General features: G+C 40.2%; 1 protein-coding gene across 10 annotated transcripts; it reads left to right on the plus strand.

The window, feature by feature from the left end:
- Positions 1-1,863: 1,863 nt before the first annotated feature.
- On the plus strand, positions 1,864-24,363 carry LOC110041850 (uncharacterized). Of its 10 annotated transcripts, none has more exons than XM_089297588.1 (4): positions 1,918-1,981; positions 14,627-14,867; positions 19,758-20,087; positions 21,973-24,363. In XM_089297588.1, the coding sequence occupies exons 2-4, from the start codon at positions 14,790-14,792 to the stop codon at positions 22,627-22,629; spliced, it is 1,065 nt and encodes a 354-aa protein (XP_089153714.1). In that variant the 5' UTR covers positions 1,918-1,981; positions 14,627-14,789; the 3' UTR covers positions 22,630-24,363. The 10 variants fall into 10 exon arrangements, with proteins under 10 accessions (XP_020602834.2, XP_089153714.1, XP_089153716.1 ...); XM_089297590.1 differs by lacking the exon at positions 1,918-1,981 and adding an exon at positions 4,702-6,154; XM_089297589.1 differs by lacking the exon at positions 1,918-1,981 and adding an exon at positions 10,993-12,712.
- The last annotated feature ends 807 nt before the right edge of the window (positions 24,364-25,170 follow it).

Below are 25,170 nucleotides of genomic sequence, written 5' to 3' on the forward strand. Positions count from 1 at the left end.
TGTTGGCTTATTAAAGTATTATGACTCCAGTACAACCTGCAATGAGCGCATGCCACGTCGATGTGCGGAAAATAACTCTGTTTCTTGACTTGTATGAACACCTGAAAGTGAAACAACAAAGGCTAACGAGTTTCGTTATTTGTAGGAAATTGCGAAGCTAGATTTTCGACACAGGAAAAAAAAAAAGATAGATACAGAATTCAAGAACAAAACCAAAATGAAAAACAAGTAACCTTGAAAACTAAAAGCAGGAAGGAAAAATGAAACTCTCTACGCCACAAGCAATACTAATTGGAACCCATTCTCCTAACAGACGACGTAACAAGCGCTGAGCTGTTGTGAACATAAATAAATGAGTAAGGGAAGGTAGGAAGTCACACAAAAACTCAACAATAAGAGGCAAAACTTTATTCGAGTTCGTCGTAAGGTAAGATACTTTTGTCAACTTCATAATGATATGTGGACGGTTGAATTGTTTTCCAAGCAATTAAGAATATTTTAAGGTAAACTCTTGTACTTATATATTAAAAGGTGGTTTTCTTCAAACTTATTTATTTTTGACTTAGATTTATGTTTCTCTGTTTTAATTTTATTTGTCAGAATAGCTAGGAAGGCGTCCCAATAGAACTCTTCTCCTTTTCTTGAAGCAGTATCTATATAATATTTCTATATTCGTGCAGAAGTTTATTAAGCCAGAGTCCCTCGTTGCTACCCATGAATCATCAAGTTCACGGATTCTGTGATGTGTTAGACAACGGTTTTGCAGTGGTCATTTATCTTCGGACAGGACACAAAACCGATGAAGTCCGGCGAAGTCAACCTCGTGGCATCTGAGAAACGAGTAGCTCCAATCAAGAAGCAAACCAAGCCGCGACAGACTTGTTGGGAGAAACCTTACTTGCAACTAGTCGACCCCATTCTACGAGCTTCCACGTCTCTAACGGCTACTCCCAAGGTTACACTGTGGACTGATTTAGACGCTTCGTCGAAAAGGTCTATCTGCTCCATTACTGTCGAACAACGCTAAGTCTGCAGCGAAGAGAAACATTGGTCGCTTACATGAAGTTAGGCCTTTCCACAAATATCCGGCTATTTTTTGGGATATTGAGAAGTTTCCGAGATATTTAGAAAGTATTAAGATGTCTAGAAAATTTAAGGATATGTAGAAATATTCATAGAATTTTTTGGTTTATGGTTGTGTTTTCCTCACTATTCCCTTGAAACAATAATCAGTTCTTTAGACCCTATGCATCAAGAACTGCCAATATTAAAAATTCTTTTGTAAGTATTAGAATAAGCCCAACGAACCTCGTTTTCTGAGTTGATAATTCAAAAGAATTTTTACTCTCAAACGAGGTTAGTTGGGTTAATTTAAATGCATACAAAAGAATTTTAAATTGCCAGCTATTTATGAATAGGGTCTATGTTAAAAAAAAAACAACAAAAAAACACAGTTTAGCCGTTTCCCACTCGAAAAATGTAGTCCATACCACTAAAAGCGCTAAAGGAGCAATTTTTGAAAATGGCGGATGCTGGTAACATCGAATTTCTTGAATTAACGCCTGAATGTTCTTTCAAACTCCTACTACTGCAAGGAAATTTTGAAAATTTTGGCTCAGGTGATTCAAAATCGGTGTATTTTTTGCGGCAAAAATAAGAGATAGTCAGAGGGTTTAAACTTCTGAAGGTTCAAAGCAATAAATGTTGGCTTATCAAAGTATTATGGCTCCAGTATAACCTGCACGGAACGCATGCTAAGTCTATGAGTTGATTTACGTGAGGAAAATAACTCCCGTTTCTTGACGGGATAATTTCCCGCCACACGCAATACTCTACTCGACCACTAACTGGAACCCAGTCTTCTCAGTAGACCACGTGACAAGCGCTGAGCTTTCGTGAAGGTAAATAAATGAGTAAGGGAGGTAGAAGTCACACAAAACTCAACAATAAGAAGGAAAACTTTATTCGAAGTCGTCGTAAGGTAAGATTTCTTAGTCATCTTCCTAATGATACGTGGATGGTTAAATTGTTTTCCAAGCAATTAGGAATATTTCAAGGTAAACTATTGCACTCATTAAAGTCGCGTGGCTTGGGTCGCTTTCGCCGGCTAAACTAACTCTGTGGCTTCTCTAAGTGCTTGTCAGTGTAACAAAACGGTTTACCTATTCAACTCTGTAGAACCTGCTTATCAACTCACTTGCAATACAAGGTCAGTTGCAATCGAAGCGTTTCATCGATTGTCGGACAAGCTTTTTACTGTTTCCTTGTTTCTTGCATCGCATTCTTCTAGTCGTAATTATGTAACATGTAACTTTCGCGTTCAAGGGACGCACAAATATCTTAACAGCCAGGCGCGAGGGCCGTAAAAAGGACGCTAGGTCTTGATATACCAAACAAGAAACTGAGGCCTGATATCCTCACAGTCCGGCCCTAAGAAAGTAAGGTTACTGCGATATTTTTATTACACGTGGATTTTCTAATGGGTAATGAACTGTTAGGTCAAATAGAGAATCTGCTAAGAAGCATCTAAGCGAACGAACGAACGAACGAACGAGTCATACAGACGGAAAGACACGTGCAAGTTCATTCTATAAAACCGATCAAACGCAAGGTCTGTTATCATTCGTTAGTCTTCATAAAGCAGGTGTAATTTCGATTATGTAACATTTGCGCCGAATAGAAGTGTATTCCTTTGCTTTCTAAGTTTCCTTTTGGCAGCTTGAGAAAATTCTGAAGCTTTTTTTCTAGCTACCATCGGCATTATCAAGGACGGCGAGTCAGTGTAGCGAACGGTGTCAAAAGTTTGGGTTAGTAAATTTGAACACACACCGTTAGCAATGGTCACGAAACATGCTGCATCACAGACAATACAGAAACCGCAACCAACTGTTGTTTTCGTAGGCGATTTAATCCGTGGCTGGGCTATTTTAGTAATCTGTTAAGATTCTGTTTGAGATTAGTTCTTGAGAAGTTGAATTTTGTTTTTCTAGCGTTGCTTAAAAGACAGTCATTTAATTTTCGACACACGTCACGAATTGAAGCTGTGCCTGACTCTATTTCAGTCACAAAGAACAGAATCTTGGTTCGACAATTAATAAAAACAAAGCCCATATGTGATTTGAACAATGCATCAAAACAAAGCCCGAGATCTGATTGCATAATCACACTCGCAATCCAAGAACAATGTCGTTCCTCTTCTTATGTTTTCCACGAAAGGAATCACTGTGACACCAGTATAAACACAAGTACAAGAAATGCAAGACAGTTGGTGTCTTCTTTTTGTTTATCAAGTGCGAACCGTGTGGCGAAATTGTGAACTCTTTGAGTCACAGCGTCGTGGCGTGACTTGCCAAGAGAGAAACATTTCCAATATATGATTTGAATTGTTAATTTATTTTTAAGACGTCAACGACTTGAGAAATGTACTGTGGTTAGTTGAGGCGATTTTATCTTTTCTTGATTAATTTATGTTAAACGTCGAAAAAAAAAAACCCATAAAACTTTAATGATTACAGCTATGTTTTCATATTGCAGTCAGTTTATCACCTCTTTTCATTCCACCGTGTAAACACACCAAAGAGTCTTTCACAACCTTAAATTATTTTCTTCCTTTCACTACATCGAGTCTTCCTGAAGTTTATTGTCTTACTCGCTTATTGGTCGCTTGTCTTATTTTAGTTTGCGTTAATTGTTTGCGTTAATTAAAATGATTGTCGTTGCAGTGGACTTTGTTGCTTGTTCAGTTGTCTTACCTGAGTTAATCTTGCTGCTTGTCTTAATTGAGATCATCTTGAGTTGCTTGCATGTAATTACAAAGGTAACACATTCCCCTCAGTTATTTTAAGACTCTGAGTATTGGTCCGGTTTGGAGCCCGAACTCTCGACCTCCCGCACTGCAGTCTGGCGCTCTACCAACTGAGCTAATCAGGCGGAAGTTATTTTCTTTATTTTCTTGTGTCACTTAGAATGCTTGTCTTTCTAAGGTCTTCTGGGGATTTCTTGTCATGGAGAAGCTTTTTGTGTTACCTAAAGCTACCTGCCTTAGTGTTCTTGCATGTCTTCCTGGCGTCGATTTTGGTAGTCCAGTTTCAAAAGAAGATAAATGATAAGAGAGGGGTAAAGAAATCAAACGATCGGGAATGACACCACACGATTCCTTGAAAAATTGCACGATTAGTGTTTTTACAATATTTCATGACTGACATGGGTTTAATTTATTCAGTATTGTGCTTAATTGTTGACGGTTCAAATGAAAATGCTAGCTTTGCAGTTCAGACTGTTACTTCTATCATGCAGTTGAAAGAACAGCGAAGAACGGAGAAAACTTTAAAACATTCATAAACTCAATCGTGCAACTTTGGTCCGTTTTGACGAAATATCGGGCGATTTTGATCGCTCCCTCGGGGGAACTCCTATATGAAAAGGTCGGGGATGCTGGTTGGAAAATTTGAATTAAACCCCTAAAGGAGAACAATCTGGGTGTGACTCAAGCTTTGTTTGACCTCCTAAGAGATACCAGTTAAAACGGAATAGACTTGATTACCAGCCGCTGTTCAGAAAAGGAGCCCGCGCTAGTAGAGCGGACTCGAGAGACTCGTGGAAGTCGAGCTTAAAAATGGAAATAAGAGCGTTTCTTTGCTTTATATTTTTTCGGGTTTACCCTAAAAAAACTTTGACAGTGAGACCAGAATCCTTGACTTATACCCCTAAGCGAGACGAAGAGCACCCCTGATCTATTCATATGGAGGTCCCCCCGGAGAATCGCTCATAGTTTGGGATTTAGCGGAATAAAGTCATGCCCAAGTGTCAATAATGTTTCTCACTTTGATTTTCTCTTTTAATTTTCATGCCTTGCCAAATGTTTCCTTCTCTTTATATAAGTACAGTCGAACCTCCGATTGCGACCACCTCTCGTAAGCGACAACCTCTCCTCAGCGGCCAGTTTTCCAAAATACCAAAAAGTTTCCAAGGCAAATCACTGTATGTGGAACCTCCTGTAAGCGACCACCTCTCGTAAGCGACCGCGACCACTTATGGAGCTAAAAGGTTGTAATTTTCTTTTGTTTTTAGCCTCCCTTAAGCAATCACTTGACAGATAATAGAAAGGGAATTGGATAATAAGGTGTTGTTACATTATCGTATTTCTGTGTAGTACAAAAGACGGAAATATTTCAATGGGAAACCGGAGTTTTTCTCGAAATTGACTTTTTACATGAGTAAAATGTTTAAAACATGGCTAAGTCTCTGCAGTTACAATACGCTAATGAGGCAAAATTTTGGTCCACTATGGTCTAAGCTGTCGTAAGCGACCAACTCCCGTAAGCGACCACCTCGGCTTGACTCTCTGGGTGGTCGCTTACGGGTGGTTCTACTATGTTACTTACACAATAATAAGACGTCAAACACAACATGATTGAGTAAATGAAGGCATCAAGAAATCACGGTCAGTTATCGAGTTTTTAAAGAACATGTGCAGGCCTTTACTGATGCATACATAAGACCACCGACAACTGCGACAAGATCAAATGTTTTATAATTCTGGGGCGCTAGACATGACTACTGATCTTTTGCAAGGTTTCATACAAGGAGCCAGATATTTAAAACTACTGAACAAATAAATTTACATTTATTTTACATGAAAAAAAGTAAAGAAATAACGAAATAAAATAAAATGATGTAAGACACAGCCGGCAAAGTTTTGAGAAAAGTATGTGGTGGAGCCCTCACGTCCACTATAAATTGTAAATAATTTTAATTTTATGTAGCTAAGACATATTTTAAAGTGTAAATAGTGTACCCAATTAGTTTTCTTTAAAGCTAAATACTCTTTGACACTTACATGAAAAATGTATTTCATTCATTTATTCACGCTACTCTCAGTAACCTTCCATGATGACATAACAAATATTAGGTTGGTTGTTATGTAATGCAAAAAAGAACAAACAAAAAAAAAATTAATAAATAAGCCGACAAAGTTTTGAGAAAAGTAGTGCTGGGGTCTTCACGTGCACTGACGTCATCACCATACATGCAAAGGTCTTACTTGATGGAACTGTCAATATAAACAGCCGTTCATTCGATGAGTCAGCTTTGCCGCCTACACTTTCACAGGCAACTGAACTCTTAAGGGACAAGAATATATCGGCGATTTTGGGTAAGTTTTTCATCAATACACTCGGCTTTTATTGTTTTAGTTTCTTGGAGTAGTAATACGAAATGGCTGGGTTTGAACGGAATGTCGATCGTGGCCGGACACCGGGTTCCACGTTGTTTATGTTTTCAAACTGGGAATACAATATTAAAGCTAGATAGTCACCCAAGAGAAACCAGAAATATACACTGGGACACAGCTGCGTCGTCTAGCAACTGCTACAAAATATGTGTTTTCTGAGTATGTTTGATATATGCTCATATCTTTTGCGATCGGTAATGTGACGACCATGTAGTATTACTGTATTGTTCAAGCATGACGTTTTGGAGTGTCGGCCAAGAAAATGGAATTTCAGCTTGCTAACATTTACCTACTGAAATCAAAGATCTTAAGTAAGTTTAGTTTTAAAATAGAACAAAACTAATAAGCATAGGGTAGGTATAGAGGGTCTGGGCCGACCATGGAGGATTCATATCAAGATGTGTTTTCACTCGCTCCGCTTCGCTTAAATGTCGAAATAATTATTTCTAGCGTGTCCTTCACTGCGTGGCTGAAATGCCTGGCAAATTGAAACGAAAAACCAGAAGCAGAGGAGGTTCGGAAGCTGTTTCTCCTGACGGGAGGAGAATTTGGGAAGCGAGTAACAAGGAAATCGAATCAAGCGCTAACGGCAACTGTGAGAACTTTATTGCAGCTTTGATCTTGACGGAAATTATTGTTCAGCAACTTTAACAAGTAATAGAAAGACTTACGAGCGCGGAAGGTAAATATTAGAACGCATGCATCGAACTGGTAAGAACAAGCGGGGTTGGACACGGTTCACGTATTCGACCAATCATATGTCGTGTCAGCAGGAGTAAAGCCGGGGGACACATTTGTGGTTGAGTGTTGAGAGTAATTAACAAGTTGTCGTTCCTCGACCGATTTCTGTGCTCATTAAGAGAATCAAACGAACCTTTTCTAGGAGCTACTAGTGTAATATCTAGACTAGTTATTTGCCAAGTCTCAATCACAGGTAAGCATTTTTTGTATCAAAACTGGTCAATGGAATCATGCTACGTTGAAAACGTTTGTTCAACACACGCGCTTGACATGAATACATGATCACCTTGTTGCAATCACGCATTACGCTGAATTTTTCTATTAAATCACGCATCACGGATAATTTTTCACCAGTCACGCGTCACGTAAAAAGAAGAGTACATCGCCAAGTTTACTTTCTCGACCCTAAAAGCGTCGTTAAAAGGAGAACTCTGCCGATTTAACCACAGAAATGCATCGGCAAATATTCCAAACGTATTCCCGCGAAATTGACAATTATTGGCCAAAATAAAAGTGGTGATCCGTACGGGAGGCCGGGAGATTCGATCTGTATCCAGGAGGCTCCTGGATAACTTGAGAGAGTTGGCACCCTCTGTGAACAGGCTCCCGATGAGCGCGAAAAAAAAACAATATAAGGTGAGCGAAGCGAGCCTTGCGGGTGGGATTTTTCCCTCTCTAGACCACTCTCGACATCTCGCGCGCCTGTTTTTTTTTTCCGGCTTCCCTTATAACACAATCGGGAGCCTATTCACAGGCAAAGTTGACAGAGATCTTGTATACGAATTGAAAAAACGTCCACGCCACCTTTGCCTTGCTTTGATATACAAGCAATATTTGTGCCAAAGTTTTACCCCTGCAAATCCTCTTCTGTACGGCAGCATTTTTATGTCTGCGAATGACATACTATTAACTTGGCTTTTGAATTCAGTTCAATTCGTTTCGCGAAACAGCGATGTTATCGGGTTTGTCAGATTATCGTTGCGCGGCAAAGATGAAGATGTGAAAATGTCTGCCCTCTTATTACCGAAAACACGCTCATCTCTGTCATCAAATCTGGATGATATGTACTACCGACTTCCTCATTTACAAGGATTGAATTTCGCTGAAACCAGCATCGTATATGGTAGCCACCCAAAGATCGCCATTGTCATTGTATCTGATTATCATTTTGAAATACTCACCGGCGAAATAGGTCGTGGAGTCACTGGTCCCGTTTATAGCAAATTTAGATGGGTGATGTCCGGCCCAACCAAGAACATAGTCTCTTGATGACCCAACGCAAGAAAAGGGAGAGATTTCGGACTTGTCAGTGGCTAACCTTGTCATCGAGAAGGTAAGTTCTCCGAATTCTCACATGATCGACAACGGGACTTTCCCCTTTATGACGGTTTTGGAATATCGAATATCTATCGCTGAATGACTGCTTACAGAAGGGCCATAACCTGGTTCCACATGTTCTCCTGAAGTTAGCGGTTATCCTATCAGAATCATCGCCGATATTGAGAGAATTTTTCATCAAATTTAAGTGCGTCTGATCGATGATAGACAAGTGCCCAAGTTCTATTGGCTAGACGATGTAGAAAAAGAAAGACTCGAGATCAAGCAGTGTCGGTTGCGTGGCTCGCCTTTTGGTCTCACACCCAATCCCACTATTCTAGCTGGTACCATTCGGCGTCACCACCTGTAGCAACACGAAGACAAGGAGCCGAAGATTTTGTTGTTACTACTCGACTCTCTTTACGTTGACGACTTCGCCGGTGGGGCTTACGAAGATTCCGAAGCGTCACAAATTTATCGCACCTGTAAAGAATTGATGAACAAGGGTGGTCCCAGTTGTTAAAGTGGAACTCTAACTCTAAAAGTGTTCGAGAAAACATCAATGCTCAGGAGAACAGTTCTACTTACGAAATGACCGAGGTTAAACAAGAATATGGTTTCTACGAGAACGATACTGAGAAGTACGCAAGTGGAAGCTGCCGCAATTCCCGTAAATGCTGCACGTGACTCGCACAGCCGCAGTGTTACATCAAGTTTCTAAGGATCAACTGAATCAACTAGAATGTAAACACAGATGAATTTCATTTTGACCGCACAGAGCTGATGTCTTAAGGGAAATCGCTTCCAGACTCAAAGCGATCACTGAAGCTCGCCACAAAGGTCTTCGATCCTATGGGCCTACTCACGTCATTCACGATCAACATGAAGATCCCCTTCCAATCTTTGTGTACCATGGGAGCTGACTGGGAGGACAAGTTAGAAGGCAAACCTCCAGTAAGATGGCACTCGCTCGCTTATGATCTTCGAGCCTTAAAAGACGTTAGAGTCCCTCGCTGCTACTTTCGTTTCACCAATGAACAACCCGTTAATCATCAAATTCAAGGATTCTGTGATGCGTCGGACAACGCTTTTGTAACAGCCGTTTCTCTTCGTGGAGGGCAGAACCTGAGAAGTCGAAGTCAACCTTGAGGCATCTAAGAAATGAGTGGCTCCAATCGCGAAGCAGACCACGTCGCGACTAATGTTGCTGGGAGCAACCCTACTTGCAAGATTAGTTCACTCCGTTCTACGAGCTTCCACGTCAGTAACGGCCCCTCCCGAGGTTACACTGTGGACCGATTCTTTCAGAACACTACGATGGATCACGAACAACCCAGCGTACTGGAAACAATACGTTCAACCTCGAATCAAAGAAATCAGATAACTAACAAGCATTCACCTGTTCACCAATGGAGGCATTGCCCAGGAGAAGTAAACCCCCGCTGACTTACCGTCTCAAGGACGGTTTCGCACAAGATCTCAAAGAAAATGAAACCTGGTGAACTGGAGCGCGTTTTCTTAAACTCGTAGGGCAGCAATGGCATAAAGATCCACAACCCACCAGCAAAGACAGGAACAAGCCTTCGCCTACCCTGCGAACAGGCTCCCGGCGAGCCCGAAAGAAGCCCCGATCGCTTCGCTCTCCAAATTCTTCAGTTTCGCGCTCGTCCACTCGCCTTGCTCGCCGAATTGTTTTCTGTCCTCGCCGGGAGCTTGTTTGCAGGCTAGCCTTCGCCGAACTGATTAAGCTTGTACCGACAATAATACACTAATTAGCTGGTCTGTCAACAAGTACCGATGGCTCCGTCAATCTTGAGAAGTTAATCACCCTCAGAGATACAGCGCCAAAACCAAAAAGATGCTCCGATTAACTGCTATTGTCCTTCGATTTACAAGAAATGTGAGGAAAAGCGATCCACGCTCCAAAACGCTCGGGTTGCTCGCTGAAGAGTTGATAGAGGTTGAGAAAATGTGGATAAAAAACATTCAATCCTCTGCATCTCAAGACGAAATTCGACAGCTCATAAACGGTGGTACGAATGTGATGGTCTAGCATCCTCGATGTAGCAACATCGTTCGCTGTCAAGGAAGAATCAACAGATCCACTTTGCCCGAGCCCGCCAAAGAGCGAATATTCCTCCCTTCGTTTGCGAAAAACACGAAGTAGCTGATGCACCATGACGGAATCAAAGAAACTCTTAACTGTATTAGAGAGAAGCATTGGGTCTTGAGAGGTCGCGAGGCTGTCAAAGGAGTCACGTCAAAATCATTTGCCGCACCAAAGTAACCGTGACCTCCTCTACCATCAAGCTGAGTGAGTGAAGAACCTCCATTTTCGAACACTGGTATCGATTTTGCCGGCCCTCTCTACACAAGATTTATATATGTCTCTTTACCTGTACCTCCACCAGAACGGTTCATCTCGAACTCTTCGATAGTCTATCTGTTTCTGCATTTCTTCAAACCTTTAAACGCTTCGCCGCTCGAAAGGGTCTACCTTGTCGATTGCTGTCGGAAAACGCTAAGCCTGCCGCGAAGGCGCTGGTCGCTTACCGGAAGTTCAACGTTTCCTAGCAACCAAGGGCACTGTCTGGAATTTCATATTTAAGCAATAAAGCACTTTTTCCCGTATTTACATAGCCTCATCTAAACACAAGGGAGGCTGGGAGAATTCTCGGGTTTGCATAACTTTCGAGAGTTCTCCCAATCCCCCGGGTGTTTAGATGAGTCTATGTAAACACGGAAAAAGTGCTCTATTGGTTTTATAAAATAATTCTCAAAGATACACGCAAATCTAAAACGTCACAACCGTGTTTACATATTCTCATCTAAACACACCTATCGACCAATGAGAGCGAGCGCAGTAGCTCTTGCAGTAATTTTATAAAATGACCCGAACTCATCAAACGTTAAGGTATTATGGCTCCTGTACAACCTGCACTGAACACATGCCAAGTCTATGTGCTGTTTTACGTGAGGAAAGTAACTCCCGTTTCTCGACTTGTATGAACACCTGAAAGTGAGAAACAAAGGCAAACAAATATGAGTAATTTTAGGTAACACTTGACGTTCGTAAATTAAAAGTCAACTTTAAATCAACTTTAAAATGTAAAAGTTAAGACCTTTTCAGCCAGGGGTGAAACACACCCAAGACCTTATTCATAAGTAATTGAAAACCAAACCACTAATAGCTTATTTATTATTAAGAAAGTAAACCATACTCCAATTCTACTCAAACTTGTTCAATGAAAAATCTGGAGGTGGGACATGTCTTTTGTATTGTCATTCTCGGGAGACATCAAGTCTCAATTCATTAATTGTTTATTATTCATGCGAGTATTCCTTGTAGTGTCATTCGTCACCAATAAATCAACAACATCTTTCTTAATAATTTCTGGCATCTGTGGTAACACCCACAATCGCTAAATCCTAATCATATAAACCCAAAATCACAGCAAAACTCGTCATTTACCGATACAGTGGAACTCCTTTAAAGAGGTCACCAACGGGCCACAAAAATCTGGCCGTTTAACGGCGTGGCCGTATTAAAGGGGTTCTTTAATTGAGAAAATGACTGACTGAGCTCTTGCTCGGACCAGAATAAAGTGGCCGTAACAACGAGGTGGCCGTGTTAACGGGGTGGCCGTAAGGCGGGGTTCCACTGTATTTCACATTTTCAAATAAAAGTTACAAACAGGCGATTTACATGATGGCGTCATTTGACTTCAACTAGCAGAATTTTCATTGTCTGTTTCTTATGTTAATTGGTGCCCATTGCTATTTAAACTCGACTAAGGCCCGGGTCGCACTAGAGCCAATTTTGTTTGTATAAGTAATAAATCTGTCAACAAGTAGCGTAAAATAAGTGCGACCCCCAGTTTCAAAAATTTGCCAAATTTTTGCGGATTGCCAAAATTTCGCCAATCTTCAGAGAAGCCGAAGTGCTGCCTCGGAGGCTTCCAAATTTTGGCAAAGCGAACAATGTTTTTTTTTTTTAACCATTTAACTGTCATATTTTTTAAAACAATACGGCGAGGAAACAACTTGGACGCCCGGGTCGCACTATAATTTGAATAGTAAAGAAAAAAACGAAAGAGATTCTGGTAGTTGTAGTGAAATGACGACAACATACAAATCTGCTATTCGTGCAAGTTGCCCTGTAACACGAGCCGGTTTCAGTTATTTGTAGGAGATCAAGAAGCTAAATCAAGAAGCTAGATTTTCGACACAGGAAAATAATGATAGCAACCTTGAAAACTAAAAGCAGGGAGGAAAAGGGAGTGAAACTCTCTACACCACACTCGACCCAGTAGATCACGTGACCGGCGTTTCGCGCTCGTGGATATAAATAAATGACTAAGGTAGTGAGCCGCAGAAAAACTCAGCAGTAAGAAGCTTAACTTAACACGAAGTCGTCGTAAGGTAAGATAGCTCTTTGTCAGCTTTATAATGATGCGTGAATCATTTATCTGTTTTCTAACCAATTAAGACTATTTATAGGAAAGGTATTCTACCCATTAAAATCGCATTGCATTGGGTCGCTAAACTAACTCTGTAGCTTCTCTTAAGTGCTTGTAAATGTAACAAAACGGTTTACTTATTCAACTCTGTAGAACCTGCTTATTAACTTACCTAACGTGAATACAAAAGTCCGTTGCAAACAAAGCGTTTTATCGATTGTCGCACAAGACTGCTTTCCTGTGTTCTACGTCGGTAGCGTCCTTCTCATTGTGTAATTACGTAACATATGATACACCCCCCTTTTCTACTTGTTAATCGAGGTACGCACATTTATCTTATCAGCCAGGCGCGAGGGCCTTATCATATTATTAACGGCGCTAGGTCTTGATGTAGCAATCAGTGCACAAGAGTCTGTGGGCTGATATTCTGACAGTTCGGTCCTAAGAAATCAATTTTATTACACGTGGATTTTCTGATTGATGATGAGCTTTCAGCTTAACTAGTGGACCTGCAAGAAGCATTCACTGTTCAAGCGAGCGAACGAACAGTCAAACAGACGGAGAGACACGTTAAATTTTATTCTATAAAACTGGTAAGACGTGCTACTGACTAACTTCGATTATGTAACATCAAGAGAAAAAGTAACATTTGTGGCGATTTAAAGGGTATTCCTTGGATTTTTATGCTTCCTTTAGACAGCTTGAGAAAACAGTGAATCTTTCTTCCAACTACCATCCGCAAAGATGTCAAAGATGGCGAGTCAGTGTAGCGAGTGTTCTGAAAAGTTTCGGTTGGGAAATTCAAACACACACCGTCAGAAACGCTCACGCCACATGCCTGCGTCGCTTACAATAGAAACCACCCACGACTGTTGTTTTAATTAGTAGCCTTAGGGGATATGGGCGATTATCTCTATTAGGATTCTTTTCCAAATTAGTTCTCGATCGAGAAGTTGAATTTTATTTTTTCTAGTGTTGCTTAAAAGACACTGATTTAAAGTTCGACACCCGATTGACTGACTCTAATGGTTACCTGAAAGACAATGCATTCAAAACACAATAACATTACTATCGACAAAAGCCGATATCTGATTCCCGGATTGATTGCATAATCAAACACGCGAGCGAAGAACAGTTTCGTTACTCTTCTTATGTTTTCCACGACAGGAAACACTGTGACATCAGCGAAAGCACAAGTACAAGAAATCCAAAAGCCGTTTGTTCTTCTTTTTGTTTATCGGGTGTGAACCACGCGGCGAAAATGCAGTGGCGTGACTTGCCAAGAGCGAACATTTTCAATATATGATTTAAATTGTTAATTTGTGTTTAAGAAACATGAGAAGTTTAGAAATGTATTGGTCAGCGGTTATCGTGGTTAGTCCTTTTAAGGCCCCGTCCACAGGTATCCGGATATTTTTGAATCCGCAACTTTTTCTTTCCGGAAACGGCTTCCGTCCACACGCATCCGGCAAATTCGGCAGCGAATCCGAATATTTTTGCTACGTAAGGACGGGGGAATTTTTGAATCCGGAAAGAAAAAGTTGCGGATTCAAAAATATCCGGATACGTGTTGACGGGGGCGTAAGTGTTGAACACCGAAAAAGAATGAAAATTTCATGACTACAACTGTTTTTATATTCAGTTGTATTGCAGGCAGTTTATCACCAGTTTTCATTGCGTCGTGTAAACACACAACCTAAAATAGCTATAACTACTATATGCCTTCCTTCCTGCTTGCACCATATGCACTGTTTTCCTGAAGTTTATTGTCGTACTTACTTACTTACTTACTTATTTACTTACTCGTTCTCTTATTTTGGTTTGCTCTTATTATTTGAGTATTATAACGAAATTTTCAAAGTAGAAATTTTTCAAGGTAGAAACATCAACTCGGAAAAAAATCCGAGTTCCAGATGGGATTTGAACCCACGACCCTCCGTGATCCTCCACTGAGCTACTGGAGACTCTATGGTGAGCAAGGGTGAAATGTGGGTCTTTGACTGGAACCGCATCGCGCAGTCACACAGCCAAATGATGTCATGGCGCACATGAACTCACTAACTACATCGCGCAGTCACATTAAGGCATATCAAAGATTGAACCAACCACCCTCCAAAGTGAGTATTATAAGGAAATTTTCAAAGTAGAAATTTTTCAAGGTAGAAACATCAACGACATCAACGACTTGAATGTCAAATCAGTTGACTTTGTTGATTGTCCTCCTGTCTTTCTTGAGTTTCATTCACTTGAGTTGCTTGCCTTACTTGAGTTTTCTTGTGTTATCTGGCTGGAGTTTCTTGTCTGCTTTCTTCAGTTCCTTGTCTTACTCAGTTGCGTTTAATTCTTGCCTCAGTAACTTGTGTTGCTTGGCTTTGTAGGAGTTCCTTGTAGACATATTTTCTCGGACAATCAATCAATCAATCAATTCTGTCCACGGGGGAAAGGCGCAACTGATGTTAACCCTGTGTAAAGCACTAACCCGTGAGATAAGGCCAGTCCATGACGGCGGGAAACTCCATGCCCTACTTTCAGTCTGCGATAAGCGTGTGGGTTCTTTAACGTCCCCTGCTAGCCATGTAACAATGAAGATGCAGGACAGGACCTACGGTTTACATAGTCCTTATCCGAGAGAACTTGGGCGTCTAACCATTTGCAGATGTAATTTACAAAGGCAGCACATTCTCATCAGTTATTTTAAGACCCTGAGTGTTGGTCCGGTCTGGGGCTCGAACCCTCTTGCTTTGGCTCTCTCTTAGAATTGTCACGCCTTGCCAAATATTTTCTTCGCCTTACCTAAGTATTACTTATACAATAATAAGACGTCAAACATAATTGAGTAAATGAAGGCATCAAGAAATCACGCTCAGTTATCGAGTTTTATAGAACATGCGCAGGCTTTATTGATGCATACACACGGCCACCGACAACTGGGGACGAGACGTTTTACAATTCCGGAAAGGCAAATTTACTGTAGGCCATCAATGACCGCTGATCTTTAGCAAGGTTTCCTACAAGGAGCCAGATAGTTGAAACTACTGAACAAAATGTAACCTTAGTAACCTTCCGTGATGACATGGCAAATATTAGGCTCGTTGTTGTATTTAACGAAAAAATAAATGAGAACGCAAAACAGTAGGTAGGGAATTTTGAAGCTTCACGGCCTCTGACGTCATCATGATACCGACAAAGGTCTTACTAAGGATGGAATTGTCAATTAAACAGCAAAGCACATTGGATGAGTCAGCTTTGCCGCCCACACTTTCACGGGCAACTGAGCTCTTATTCAAGGGACAAGAATATATCGGAGATTTTGGGTAAGTTTCTTATCAATGTACTCGGCTTTTAGTGCTTTAGCCTCTGTACATGAAAACCTTGTAGTAGTAATACCAGAAATACCAAACGGCTGAGCTTGTTTGTCGATCGAGGCTAGAAACCGGCTCCACATTGTTTATATTTTCATCAGGAATACAATACTAAAGTTAGATAAGTTGTGTAAGAGAAAGCAGGAATATACATTGGTACACAGCTGCGTCGTCCGGTAATTTGTGCCAAAGATTTGTTTTCTGAGTTTGTTTGATATATGCTCATATCTTTTTGATCGGTAATGTGACGTATATTGTATTACTGTATTATTCAGGCATGATATTTTGGAGCATAGGCAAAGAAATTGGATTTTCAGCTTGCCTATATGTACCTACTGAAATCAAAAAAGATATTAAGTTAGCTTAGTTTAAAAATAGAGTAAAACGAAAAACCATGGCATAGGGATATAGAGGGTCCGGACCGATAATGGAAAAGTGAAGACGTGTTTTCCCTCGCTCCGCTTCGTTTGAATGTCGAAATATACATTTCTAGCGTCTCCTTCATTGCATGGCTGAACTCTTTACTGCCTAGCAAATTGAAACGAACAACCAGAAGCAGAGGTGGTTTGGAAGCTGTTTCTCCTGACGGCAAGAGAATTACGAAGCGAGTGACAAAGAAATCGAATCAAGCGCTGACGGCAACGGCAAGAACTTTACTGCAACTTTGACCATAACGGAAATCATTGTTCAGCGACTTTAACAAGTAACAGAAAGACTTACGAACGTGGAAGGCAAATATTGTTAAGAACAGAGGGGGTTGGACACGGTTCGCGTATTCGACCAATCACTTGTCGTCTCGCCCGGAGCTATGGCGGACACATTTGTCGATGCGTGTTGAGAGTAGGTTGTCGTTTCTCAACCGATTTCTGCGCTCATCAAGAACATAAAACGAGCCTTTTCTAGGAGCGGCTAGTTTAATATCTAGGCCAGTTATTTGCAAAGTCTCAATCACAGGTAAGCATTTTTTTGTATCAAAACTGGTCAATAGAAATCAATCTATGTTGACATGGATACATGATCACTTTTTTGAACTCACATTTACTTATATCAAACTTCTTTCCAATTCATCAAGTTTAAACAAAGGAAATTATGACCCTGACGGTGTTTGCATATCTGATCTTACGGTAATTAGCATAGATTTTTACGATTTTATTTTCCGCGTTCTCTTTAGTTCTAGTGACCCTCATCTTTCCATATCATTTTCAGCGCACGGAGATGTTTGCCGTTCGGCGATCAGATGAAAATGAGCTCGATCGAAAAAAAAAACTTTCTTTCTTCCGGTAGGCTTTACGAGTCGTGTCCAACACCGCCTGAAGAAGCCGACCGTTGTCCCTAACAGCAGGCAGCCGGCAGAATTAACCGGCTACATTACTTTCAAAAAATTTCGAACGTTAGAAAGAGGCTAAGACACGCGCTTGGAAGTCGCACCCCATTTTACACAGGAAAATTGAGCGAATATCACGCGATTTCCATTCGTCAAGAGCGCGGCAATGAAAACGACGGTTATAGATGGCCTGAACTGTTGCCTTGTCAACTATTAGGCTATATGCCCGGCATAGTAAATCGTACCTTGGAAAAGCAAAGGCAATCAAACTCAATCAAACTCAGTTGAACTCAATCAGATCGAACTCAATCAAACCTAATCCGCGGATTGAGTTCGATTATGTTCGACACAGTAATTTTTCTAAACTGTTTATTGTTTTTCTTTTGAAATGAAGCGGGGGATTATGAGGCGAGATATTTCAGGCTTGAAGGGATTGAGATCAGACATGGGTATCTTTACAAATCTGTCTTTTGTCTGCCATTGAATACAAATTGGCCATCAGGTACTCCATTGCTGGGCTGACGGAGGGTTTGAAATTTTCAAAAGAGTTCACAGCCGTTTTTTTCTGGCTTTTCTCCAACCCCTTTTCGTCCGTACCGCCCTTATGTATTCGTGTTCACAGATAAACATTCGTCAGAACCCAAGACGAAAAGAATCGGCTGCCAGCAATCTAGATTGAATTCGATTGAATTTCAGTTCGATTGAGTTCGATTGACTTCGCTGGGTATCTGGCATCGATCATTATAAATGGCATCGACCGTTTACGAAAGGGAAAATTGCCTCGCCTACCTTACACCAGGGAGTATGAATTTTAACAAACTGACACCAACCTTTACATCAGTTATTATAAACATTTGTTTCGCTGCCGACATTCGCCAGGATAAGAACAATAGGCCGTATGTAGTACTCGGCTGCTCGAGTGTCAAGCGGCACAGCTGCCCAGCTGATGTCACGGAATAAAAACATATATGAAGCATCATATATTATTCAAATACAGCGGTTATTCAAACAGGGAACTGCGCCAGTTAAGAAGCTCTGTATAACATTTCTTAGCGGAGAGCTGCAAGAAAACTCGACTGGCCTTTGAGAACCTCTGAAAACGGACGGGTAAGGAATTTCCAGGGCTTGGTTCGAACACATTGACCCAATATCATCTCTCATAGCACAACTTTCGGTTTGTAATCGTAACTATGTCATTATTAAGCATCGTTCTTTTCGCCTCTCGACTGTGTCTTAAATATTTTGTCAAACTTTCGAAACATTTTCTTTGTTTTTTAATTTCATTTTGCACACTGTGAAGTCTGTAAAGTAAATAAGGAAAGAAATATTTGTCCTGGATACGAATACTGTACTGTAACAAAGGGCTGATTCAGCCAAGCATAACATTCTGTTGGATGGGTATTTTCGACGTGTTCATTTATCTAAATAGAACAGAAAATCTTGCTTAAAGAAAACTGATTTCTGTTTAAACGTTTCGGAATGAGTTAAAGTAATTTCTGCGATTTTAACCTTTGTTAACGAGACTTAGAGTTGTTGTGTTACTTTAGCATGCCATGCAACCGTTACGGTTGTCGTGTAAATATGACAACGCCACGTCTAATATGTAAATAAGTGAGTGAAAAATTCTTAGAAAAGCCATTGTTAGACCTAACTTCCCAATTTGGCAGCCTGAGAGTTCTTTTTTGGGTGGTTTTGACTTATTTCAGTTGGGTATTTGGCATCAGCAGTAGTCAATTTTGTTTTTTCAAAGTAGTTGTTGCGTAATTGGATCGTCCAAATTACTTGTTTATATGATAGGTATGCAAATTAAATTGAAATAAGAACGTTTGAGGAAGTAAAACATGGTAGCTCACGTGTTCTTAGGCAACTTGCGATTAAGACGTAGCCGCGAGGAGAAAAAGAAAACCTGATCACCGCTTAGGACTCGGTTAGAGCGATTTTCGTACTTCTTTGAAGAAGTGTTCGATTTATTTCGTCTGCCAGTAACTGACAGAGTCGAGAGAGAGAGAGGGAGACAGAGAGTGAGAGAGGCTTTTTCACTCGATTGAACAATCAGAATGTTTAAAAGTGAGTGACTGTACTGGTGCATACTCTCAATCCGTAGGCTTTGCTTCGCGCGTTTTCTGGCTAAACGAAGCAAAGTTCGCCTAATATCAACCAATCAATTTGTTTCAGTCTAGTTCGTTTGTTGTTTTGTCATTTCAGAGGCATACGCCGGGAAATCGCTCCAGCTCTTTTAATGAGTTTTGTTTTGTTATGTAATTGCCCCGTGATTCCCGTTGCCACTATTTCAATTGTAGGCTTTTATTTATTTACTTTAGATAAGGGCGTACGATAATAACATGGAAATCAATGGAAATTGTGCTTTCCCAAAGCGAGTGCTGGTTACGGGTGGTGCCGGCTACCTTGGATCAACTTTGGTACCCCTGTTGCTCCACAATGGTCACGACGTCGTGGTTTATGATAAGTTCCAGTGGGGAGCAATACCCCTTCTACCCCATGCTGCTAATCCACGCCTGGAGATTGTCCGTGGAGACATCCTAGACAAGGACCTCCTGGCTAAACACATGTTAGACTGCGATGCTATCATTCATCTTGCTGCCATTGTTGGCTACCCTGCCTGTGAGAAGTTTCAGGATAAGGCCGTGGAGGTATGAGCCCAAATATATTGACAAAACACCTGTGATAACACTTGTGGCTAGACAAGAGGCCATGATCTGCTATTGGGCTAGAGGAATCACCTAGCGTAACTATTTGACCTTGTTACAAAGTTTTTAAGAGGGTCTAGGCGGTGTTTAACGTATTGCTGAGAATTGTTCAAAATGTTTATTGCCAGTTGAAAAATGATAAGGTTTGAAATGACTGCTGAGATATATGAGATCTGCAAAATTAGCTCAGTGATAGCTGGGAAATCAGTGGGCTGAAATTTTAACTGATCGCCGAGATAATGCGGAAAATGTAAGTTATAACTACAAGCACCATCATCCAGACCTTCCTTTAGCGGCAAAAAGGGTTGATGGACAGAAAAAAAATCTCTGTAGCGTTTTCGAACTATTTTATTCGTGTATTTTCCGCGTTTGAGCCCCTTGATCTTAACAAGTTTTCATTAGTAATTTGCGGTATTTCATGTTGTACACATTGCAATGTTGTCATTGAAAAATATCAAATACGACAGACCGTGTTAGACCACATTTCAAAAACACCGAGAAGAGAGTTGAAAATACCACGGGCTGCTGAGTGTTTTCGACGAACTTCGAGGTGTTTGGAAATGTGGTCAAACACTGTTTTGAGTGCTTGATATATCTTCCCAATCGAAACTAAAACGAAGGAAAAAACGGAGAAATATAATCGTAGAAATCTATGCTAATGACGATCAGATATCCAAATTGTATGAGTTTTTTAAACATGATGAGTTATTGATGAGCTTAAGAAGATTATTAAGTAGAGTTTCACTGATTTTCAATTTCCTTAGCCGTTACATTCTGCTATTTGATCGATTTTGGAACGTCTACCTTAGGGATGAAACACGTAACAACTGTTCTTTATCGGGGTGGTTACGAAAAAGTAACCTGAAGAAGAACGTGTAATTATTTGGGCAAAATAGGAACAAGAATTTTCGTCGAATTCTGCACTGACTAGCTATTTTATTATTTTATGGGGAGAAATATGACAGTTTTTCTGTGAGGCCTATTTTACAGCCGCCTGAATATAATTAACTACCGTCGAACCAAAATGCCTAGGTGGTCGCTTACGGGAGGTGGTCACTTACGAGAGCTTAGACCATATTGGGTCAAAATTTTGCCTTATTAGAATATGGTAACTGCAGAGACTTATCCCATGTTTGAAATGTTTTAAACTTAATTTCGCGAATAAAACTGTCTTCCATTTGAGAAATTTCCGTCTCTTGTACTACCAGTTATGCGAAAATGTTGCAACAACATATTATCCCATTTACGCTCTATTATCTGTCAAATGGTCGTTTACCGGAAGTTAAAAACAAAAGAAAATTTATTCATTCATTTATTTATTTATTATTTATTTATTTATTTATTTATTTATTTATTACAATCCATGGTTTAAAGGCCAAAGGATAATCTGTAAAGGAGTCCTAAACCCCATATATAAACAGATTACCTACGAACTAATTTAAGTACACAAAAAACATGATAAATTCGAAGAATACATTAAGATATGGAAAAAATACTCAACAATCACTAAGAAATTTAGACTTAAAAATATTTACATTATCAGAGCAACCAATGTCTGAAGGTAGTCGATTCCACATGTCAGTTGTTCGATGAAAAATACTATACTTCAAGACATTATAGTTCTGCTATATTTCTTCCTTAAAATTAAAAGGTCCCTAGCGAAATTTCAAACTTTTAGCTCTAAAAGTTGTCGCAAATATAGTGGTTTGACTTGGAAACTATTGGTATTTTGGAAAACTGGTCGTTGAGCCGAAGAGGTGGTCGCTTACGAGAGGTGGTCTCAACCCGAGGTTCGACTGTATAATGAATGTGCTTTATGTCCTTGTAGGTAAACGTACTGGGTACCAGGAATATTGTGGAGAATATGTTGCCTGGTCAGCAGCTGGTGTACGCATCCACTGGTTCGTGCTATGGAGCTGTTCAGAATGGCGTCTGTGATGAAGAAACACACATCTCGCCGCTTACATTGTACGGACGAACAAAAGCTGAGGGTGAAAAAATCGTGCTGGACGCGGGTGGAGTAGCTCTTCGCTTGGCAACGGTGTTCGGTGTGTCCCCCCGGCTCAGGCTTGATCTCTTGGTAAATGATCTCACCGACAAAGCTCTAAGGCTTCGCCAATTTGATCTGTATCAGGGGGAGTTTCGTCGCACTTTCTTGCACGTGAAAGACGCCGCCAGAGCATTTGTCTTCGCGGTGGAAAACTACAAGAAGATGGCGGGACAGGCTTTTAACGTGGGTGACGAGAATATGAACTTGTCTAAGTCTGATGTGGCCTGTATTATCCAGCGGTGCGTGCCGGAGTGCCATATTACAGAATCTAGTAATGGAGAAGACAAAGATAAGAGAGATTATCAAGTCTCCTATAAAAAGGTCAGATCTCTTGGATATCACGCTACTATATCAGTTGAGGAAGGGGTCAGAGAACTAATCAAATTTTTACCCTGTCTAAGTAACGAAGAAATAGAAAAAGCCAGGAATGTCTGATAAATTCAATAGCAAATTGAAAATCAAATTGAATTGAGAATGTATTGCTAGAAGTAATATCAATGCAAGGAATTTCAAAGAACAAGGAAAAGATGTCAAATAACTCCAAACGAAGCTTGTAGTAGTAAGTAGTATCGTTATTAGTCCCTGCATAAAAATGGTTTTTTAGCAACCAATTAATTGTAATCTTAGTAAAAGATGTAAAAATTATTAAAAATAAATAGATGTAAAAGCTATTATAAAAGCTATTAGAAATTTATGTTTACTTGATAAAGGAAGGAGTATCTGTCAGTAAATCTTTCATGTCTACAGTCAAAACATTAGAGCACACGGAAGACTTGTTTATCCGCAACGGGGCTACTACGTTAGACTCAATTTGGTCGTGATTAACGAGATTGATGTTTAAATGAGTCTTTTCACTGAAGAAAATGACTGCACGTGAGCATTGTTTTCCAAAGGGACAGTATGGTCTTTAGGCTGAGTTCTCCTGTTAAAAGGAGAGCGTTGAATTTGTATCGAGTTAAGTTCAGTGACAATTTGACAACAAATTCTAGTGGAACAGTCGACAGGAATATGAAACGGAAGATTTGGTACTGATTATTGCTGCATAAAGCCAAACAACACCGAAAAAGAAAAAAAAAAAAATCAAAATTCTGTTTTACCGTGGACGTTAGCTTCTGTAATGTCATGTCGATTCAACGTTTGCAGACACAGGATTTTCTGACATACATTGTATAGTCCTTCCTTTATGAAGAACACTGATAGCTAATCGTATTATATATTTAACAGAACATAAATATTCCGCTTACAAGAGCTGCTCCATTCGATTTCCAGCCGAAACGAACTCTCCCTTCATAAAAATGGTGGGCGCGCTGGAAAATACTTTCTGACGGTAAAGCTCATTTTTTTTAGTTACAGTGCAACCTCCATTAAGCGGACGCCCAATTAAGCGGACACCTGAAAAGTTAAAAATTAAGTCCGTGCTTGTTATTGCTCACTGAGGTTCCTGCTCGCGGTAAATTCAAACTAAAAGTAGATAGGTCTGTGAAAACGCCATGGGGTAGTTGCACGCTGCTAGCGATGAGCTCCTGGCACCCAGGACTGTTAATGTTACTTGCGAACTCTTGATTGTTGAGTTGAACATTTGAGCGAAAACGTCTGTTTCGCTTTTCATAAGTTTTGACAACTGTAGGAAACATCGCGAAGGAAGCCATTAAAGCGCGCGTAATTGACGTGCGAATCACGTGGGTATCCAATTACAAAAAGTTCAAATTGGATACCTGTAATTGGACACCCACGTGATCGCGTGCTGATTACGTGACAAATGCGCGCGCGGAGAACCAATCACGATCGAGGATTTTGTAATAGATACGATTACTATCGTTAAAAACGTCTATTAAGCGGACACCGGACTGAATTGACAGTGTGGCATTGGATTACGTCCTTGAAATAGTCGATTAAATATACCCTTGTTAATTGTTAACAAACGCTGCGCAATTGTTATAAACCTTTATTAAGCGGACACCCTCTATTAGGTAGACACTTGGGAAGGTCCCGAGGGTGCCCGCTTAATAAGAGGTTTCGCTGTAGTCAATTGTATCTCGATCTCAATATTTTCAGATATCTATTTCCTTTTTCACTACCTCCTTAAAAAAGTGTTAGACAATAACATTATTTTATATTTATTATGAGGTACTTTTACCTTGACTAAATAAAGTGACCTTTGTTAATTAATCACTTCACTCTGAAGTTTCCTTGGTGGACTTTTTTTTGGGATTGTGGGTGGGGAGGGAGGGAGGGCTTCTTATTATTTTATCAATGGGATTTCTTACGGAAGGAATTCTGCGTTTCAAACATGTTCGGGCTTAGCGTTTGAGAAGTTTTAGGTGTGATGCGTAAACAACTTTGAAGACACATTTTATGGTTTGAAACATATATTATGACACATATAATAGTCTAGTTGTGTTTAAAACATTATATAAGTCCGCTGCATATTTTAAGGATGGAAATATAAATGATAACGTAATAGTCCAGTTTAATATGTTCAAACTTATATTACATTATTGCACCGTTGGAACTATCGAAGAGTGATACACTGAGACTTCCTTGTACAAAGATGTGATGCCAAAATGAAAAAGTTTAACAGACTTTTTCAAATTCTGTGAAATTCTGATTATGTGCTACAGAAGTGCTGCAACATAATTATATTTTGCTTTCCTTTAACAATTCATACATTAAACTATGTCTTCAGCTTGGTGTTCTTAAAGCCTTTCCTGTATGAGGGAAGATATTTAGTCATAATTTAGCGTTAGTTTGACCAAAAATGTCGCAAAATCGCCATGATAGCCTCCCTTTGACGTCCAACTTTACAGTTGTCGACATCGTACTTTGAAGTTCTCGATAATTCGGCATCCACAAGAGCCCATCACTGGAAGAGTGCAACTCCCATACTAAGCCATACTATGTCATGGCATTTTTACTGCGGTCTATTTTTGGGATTCTTTTCCCGCGAAATAGGTCAGTTCCGGTTTACATGAGCGC

This window comes from Orbicella faveolata, unplaced genomic scaffold, assembly GCF_042242905.1.
Source record: "Orbicella faveolata isolate gen_17 unplaced genomic scaffold, um_ofav_v1 contig_3, whole genome shotgun sequence".
Lineage (NCBI taxonomy): Eukaryota > Metazoa > Cnidaria > Anthozoa > Scleractinia > Merulinidae > Orbicella > Orbicella faveolata.

What these genes read in the sequence shown, in the direction of transcription:
- LOC110041850 (XM_089297588.1), top strand. Translation starts at nt 14,790, where the DNA reads ATGGCGCACATGAACTCACTAACTACATCGCGCAGTCACATTAAGGCA. An exon ending in TGAACCAACCACCCTCCAAA is followed by an intron (nt 14,868 to 19,757) that starts GTGAGTATTATA and finishes TATTTACTTTAG; the next exon opens with ATAAGGGCGTACGATAATAA. An exon ending in TTCAGGATAAGGCCGTGGAG is followed by an intron (nt 20,088 to 21,972) that starts GTATGAGCCCAA and finishes ATGTCCTTGTAG; the next exon opens with GTAAACGTACTGGGTACCAG.